At 46.7% G+C, this 5,800-nt stretch overlaps 1 protein-coding gene across 1 annotated transcript; it reads left to right on the forward strand.

The window, feature by feature from the left end:
* Positions 1 to 407: 407 nt before the first annotated feature.
* DNAJC19 (DnaJ heat shock protein family (Hsp40) member C19) lies at positions 408 to 3,612 on the forward strand. The gene is made up of 6 exons (XM_015871612.2): positions 408 to 518; positions 661 to 712; positions 983 to 1,056; positions 1,470 to 1,546; positions 2,475 to 2,545; positions 3,051 to 3,612. The coding sequence occupies exons 1-6, from the start codon at positions 516 to 518 to the stop codon at positions 3,119 to 3,121; spliced, it is 348 nt and encodes a 115-aa protein (XP_015727098.1). The 5' UTR covers positions 408 to 515; the 3' UTR covers positions 3,122 to 3,612.
* The last annotated feature ends 2,188 nt before the right edge of the window (positions 3,613 to 5,800 follow it).

A 5,800-nucleotide genomic window follows, 5' to 3' on the forward strand; every position in this document is an offset into this window, starting at 1 on the left:
ACCTTTACTACATCAGGTTGCCCAGGGCCCCGTCCAACCTGGTCTTGAACACCTCCAAGGACGGGGCATCCACAACCTCCCTGTGCAGCCTGTTCCAGGGCCTCACCACTCTCCTAGTGAAGAACTTTCCCCTAACATCCAACCTAAATCTTCCCTCTTTCAACTTAAAACCATTTCCCCGTGTCCTGCTATTGTCAGCCCTTTCCAAGAGTTTACTCCGCTCCTGGGAGTAAGTTCCCTTCAGGTATTGAAAGGCTGAAGTAACGGAGTACTGTAACGGAGCAACGGGGGGAGGTTCAAGCCCTGCTGCCACCCCACAACCTCGTTAGGCCGATGCAGTGACTAGGAACGCTCCCCAGCACCAGCAGCACGGAGCCGCTCCGCACCGAACCACGCGGCAGCTCAGCCCCGCCCCGTCCCGCTTTACGGCAGCCGCACCGTGCCGTACATCGTACCGTACGTCGTACATCGTACCGCGGGCTCTGCTGTGCGCTGCGGGCCGTGCAGCCGCGGCCATGGTGAGTGCGGGGTGTTGCGGTGCGGGGCGCTCCGCGGAGCTCCGTGGAGCTCCGTGTTCATAATGAGCGCGGCCGTTTCCCCGCAGCCCTTCCTTCGTTCTGTCCTTTCCGTCCGGTAACGCAGCGCTCCGTTTCCCCGCAGGCCGGGACCATGGTGGCGGTCGGGCTGACCATCGCGGCGGCGGGGTTCGCAGGTGCGTGGGGGCGGCGTGTCCATCTCGGGGCTGCGGGGGGTCGGAGCGAAAAGGAGCCGGGTGCTGCTATGCCCGGAAAGTGCCTCCGTGTCCGGGAGGTCGCGGCTCCGCGCTCCGTAACGGCGCCGTTCCAACGCTGTGTTGGATGTGATGTGTCGGACTGAGCCGTTCCAACGCTGTGTTGGATGTGATGTGTCGGACTGAGCCGTTCCAACGCTGTGTTGGATGTGATGTGTCAGACTGAGCCGTTCCAACGCTGATCTCTTTAAGGTCGTTATGCGCTCAGAGCCATGAAGCAGATGGAGCCACAGATGAAGCAAGTGCTGCAGAACCTGCCCAAAGCGGTACGTCGGGTCACTGCTGCCTTATCCACGTGTTAACGAATCGGAGCAGCTGCCGGCTCTCGCCTCGTGTAGGATTGTATCTTCTGGATCTAAACGTGGTTGCATTACTGATACCAGTCTGTGATTCTGGTGTTGGTCAATGTGGGATGTAGTTAATGGTACTGGTGGTAGGTGGGCAGTTAGATCGGTGACCTTATGGGCCTTTTCCAGCATTAATGGTTCTGTTCCAATAGAGAAGTTGTTCTGGACAGTTTAAGTTCTCATCAGCACAACAAAAGTTACTTCCCCCAAGTGCAAAAGAAGCTGCCCAGCACTGGTACAGGGAGCTCAGCGGCTGCTGAGGCAGTGGGAGATGTTACAGCTGTAGATGGTGTAAGTTCAGCTCCTTGTGTTTAAAACTCTTTTTCTTTCAGGACTTCAGTGGTTATTACAGAGGTGGATTTGAACCCAAAATGACTAAACGAGAAGCAGCCTTAATACTGGGAGTGAGGTAAAAGGACATTAATTGTAAATGAAAGGTAAAAAGCGTATTTGTTGCTTGGGGCTGTCTGCTTTCCCCAGAGAACATCACTGCCCAGCCAGGAAACACAGAGGGAACTCTTGGTTTTCTGTGCTTAGTTGGTGTTTTCTGCTGGTCTCACCTGAAGTTCACTCTGGTTGGGCTCCCATAGCAGACACATTCAAAAGCCAGACACAGGCCCTGGTCAATGTGCCATTTTCTACACGTGGTGCTGGTTCTGTACAGGGAACATGGTTGCGGTGCTGTCAGTTCTGGTGAATTTCACTGTGAAGGTTCTTTACATACACGTCATGTTCTTTACGTGCCCACTCCCGCATGTTGGGTAAATCAGCACTTACTGCCGGGTGTCCTACAGATGAGCACGGTGACTGTACCTGCCAGAGCACAGACTCAGAACCAAATACGTGAGTTTATCGATGACATACCAAGATCCATTCCTCTCTGTAGGTAGCTTCCAGCTGGGAGGTTTGCAAACTGTGAGTTGAAATAAATAAAGAACCTCTGCAGGGTTGTCCCAGTCAAAATGTTACAGTGTAGCTGCAGTTGTTTTCAAGTGGGTATTAAGTTCAGGATGAATCTCACATCAGCGCTTGACAGAGCTGTCAGGGACAGACAGGACTTGATGGGGACTTTAAGGTTCCAATGGGAGCTAAATAAGCAAAGCCTTCAAACGTGTGCGAATGTTCCCCAGTAGGTTGGAATGCTGTAGCATGTTGTCCTGGGGAAGGAGGCATTTAGGAAAGACCCTAAGGACCTCTCCAAGACTTAAATGCTAATATACATATAAGTCAGAGAGCTTATGGCTAAGACAAAGTGCTTGTTTGAAGACATCATGTAATAGAGCTGGGGGATTTGATCAGTTGCCCTCAAGTGAGTTTTTCTCTGTTTTTTAAACCAGCCCTACAGCCAACAGAAGTAAAATTAGAGAAGCTCACAGACGAATTATGCTTCTGAATCATCCAGATAAAGGTAAGCAAAAGTAATTCACACTGATCAACTAATGCATGTTTGAACCCATGCAGAGAAGAACTGCATAGATGTGATGTGAATACTTTGGCTCTTGGCACCAGAGTGTAAGAAATATTTAGGCTGCCTAAATCTGTATGATTTTGGAACATATTTTTGTGTTTGAAAGGTTTAAAACAAGCAGAATGATTCAGCAGGTCAGCTTGTTACTTGCTTTATCTGTCCTTACTTAATGCCAAATAATCATTAGCACAGTTAATACCTAGCAGAGTTTACTTCAAAATTGACTTTACTGAATATATGCAAAACCTAAAAATAGCTACTCAGAGACTTAAGAGCATCTTAGATGTTTTCATGTCCTAAACTCAAATGGCTTCAGTCATAACGCAGCTTGCTCCTTAACCTGAGTGTCTTTCACACTTCTTTTGTGTGTAGTGCAGGACTAGTAATGACCTATGAAGAAAATGCTTTCTTCATCTGCTGTGACATGCACTTATCTTTCTTCCAGGTGGTTCTCCATATGTAGCAGCCAAAATCAATGAAGCTAAAGATTTACTGGAAGACCAAGCTAAAAAATGAATTGGAGATAAAATCAGAGGGTTTGCTTGTATAAATGATTATTTCTTATAAACAGCTTAAGGCAAGTACGAATCTCAATCGGTGACTTGATACAAATGAGGCCTGAAAAATTAATTGGGGGAGCAATGTCCCTCTGTGCTCACTTCTTAGTTGCTTCTGGGGAAACGTGTGAGGGAGTGAAGCTTAAGGTTTCTTCAGAGCTGTTCTTTAATAAGCGATTAAAGCTGCCACTCAGACGTATTTTCTGCATAGAAGAGCAGTAGTTTGGCTCGGCCAAGTCTTCCTGCATGTTACCAGATGCTGACATGCTGTTACCAAGTGTTTATTCAACTAGTTACATTTCAAGTTCATGCTGCTATTCTGTCATATGCCAAATGAAAGAGTGTGGGGAGGGCGTAGAAAAAAAACACAGTAATTCCTTAACAAAAAGCACTAGGAGAGAGATGTGGTTGTTTCTGGATGAAGAAATAAAACATAAGAAACTGAACATACTCAGTTGATGGTTCAGCTTCTTAACTGTTATGGAGGGATCTGGATCCCTCAGATTTTCTAGTAGTTTTCAATTCTTAATGGATTTTATAGCAGTAAGTTGCAAACCTTTAGTCAGTAATGTAGTTCTATGCGTTATCTTATGCTACAAATCTATCTCCCTTGAGTGATGAGTGTCCTGGCAGATCTAAATACACTGGAGCATTGGGCAGTCATCTGCTTGAAGTTCAAGGAAGAATGCTGTGTGCCACACATAGGACAGAGCAATGCTGGACACAGGTACACGGTGGGAGACAAGTGGCTGAAGGGCAGCTCAGCATGAGGGAACCATGTTGTGCCAAGTGCCAGCGTGCTCACCTGCAGCGTGTCCTGGCAACCCAGAGCACAAACTGCATTATGGGGCGTATTAAAACCACACAATAAACAGGCACAGCCAGTCAAAAGCAGTGACTTCTTCCACTTTAGTGTTGGTGTGGCCTCATCTGGAACACTGCATACAGTTCTGGGCTCCACAACATGAAAATACTGTGAGGGTCCTTGAAAGTGTCCAGAGGACAGCAAGGCTGGTAGAGCTGGAAGCACATGCAGGGAGAAGGGGCTGAGGCCACCTGCACTTGTCTGGTCTGGAGAAAAGGAGGCTAAGGCGTGACCTTGCTGCTCTGTGCAGCTCCCTGAGAAGATACAGGAGGAGGTGCTTGTTTCTTCTGCCTTAAAACCACTATCACGATGTGCAGGAAGAAGCACAAAGCTGTACCAGGCCCAGGGGGAACCTCAGGTGGGACATTTAGACAAGTTTCTTTACCTGGGACAGGCTTCCCAGCAAGGTGGTTGATAAACACTGCCAGGCACGAGGCACCTGACAACATCCTGAAAGTATACGTTAGCTTCTGGTTGGCCTCCAAGTGGTCAGGCAGTTGGCTGGACTACTTTACTTGCATAAACCATTTAAGATACCTGAACAAAACACCAGCAGCTGTCCTTGGTGTCTGAACTGGGCCCACAGTCTTCTCATGCTCCAAGAATCTTCCCAGCCTTTCTGCAACTATGGTAAAGCTGTACAACATACATTGTGGTTATGTACTGTCTGCTCATAGACACAGTGTGTTTTAGAGCTTTAATTTTTCCAGAACTGTGTCACCATTTTGGTAAGTACTATAAGCAGTGTCACATACTGTGTCAATTTCAGTTTCTATGGAGCTGTACTGCTGTAGTCTCATTAATTCTACGACCATTCAGTAATATCAGAACAATACGGGATTTATGTGCCTTTAGAATATAATACCAAAATCAGTAACACAAGCAATAAGTAGAAAGTGTTTGGAACCAACAGAGGACAGAGATGCTACTACAGAACTTAAAGCAGGATTAAAAAAAAACAAAAAAACACACAGCTACAAGAAGGACACGCAGCCGCTCCACAAAATGCATCTTTCAAGGCCTACACCAAATAAAAGCTACTGAAGTTCTTTACTGCCACGTAACCTTGACTGTTGTTAGATGTATCTTTCTCCACAGTCCATCTGTCCCCCCCCCCATAGATACCATTATCCTTTCTGACACTTTTATGTTTGGCTCAGTTATAACCATTTAACAGTTTCTTCTCCAGGAGCCTTTAGCCTTAACACAAAGTCACATTAAACTGCGTGTGCCCTTCAATGAAACAAGTACCTGAAAACTCAGATGGTGCAACTCCTCCCTTGCTGCGTTAAGTGTAGCACCTGGATGCACACACCTGAAGGTGCACACTCTGCAGTACTTTTGTCTTTTCTTGCTTTTTGCCAAATCAGGTAAGATAATTTTTCTTCTAAGTCAGCAAATCCTTTCAGCACTGCGGTAACTGGCTCTGCTTCGTAACGACTCCTGACTTCCCAGCTCTCTTTTCACATCTTTCTGCTTCGTTACTCCTGCTCATATGCAAGAAGAAGACTTGTTAGTAAGTTATTATTCTGGCTTCTCAGAAACTATGCCTACTTCAGTTCCTATATGTTAGTCAGGTTAAGCAATTCTTTAATATCGGTCTGTTTTTAGAACCATGCTTCACATGATCACCTTACAGCCGGGTTAAGGTTGGCACATCAGAAAACTTACCGAAGAGTTAAGAGGTTCAAGCTGCCCGGCAGGTAAGTTGCAGTGGTAACAGCTTGAAAACCTTAAGTCGGTAGCAGTTTGAATTTCTGATAGAAACAGTCA

The sequence above is a fragment of the Coturnix japonica genome, chromosome 9 (assembly GCF_001577835.2).
Source record: "Coturnix japonica isolate 7356 chromosome 9, Coturnix japonica 2.1, whole genome shotgun sequence".
In the NCBI taxonomy this organism is placed as follows: Eukaryota; Metazoa; Chordata; class Aves; order Galliformes; family Phasianidae; genus Coturnix; species Coturnix japonica.

Excerpts from the sequence above, each read along its gene's own strand:
- DNAJC19 (XM_015871612.2), top strand. Across the intron at positions 713-982 it reads CGCGGCGGCGGGGTTCGCAG|GTCGTTATGCGCTCAGAGCC; the intron begins GTGCGTGGGGGC and ends GATCTCTTTAAG. Across the intron at positions 1,057-1,469 it reads TGCAGAACCTGCCCAAAGCG|GACTTCAGTGGTTATTACAG; the intron begins GTACGTCGGGTC and ends TTTTTCTTTCAG.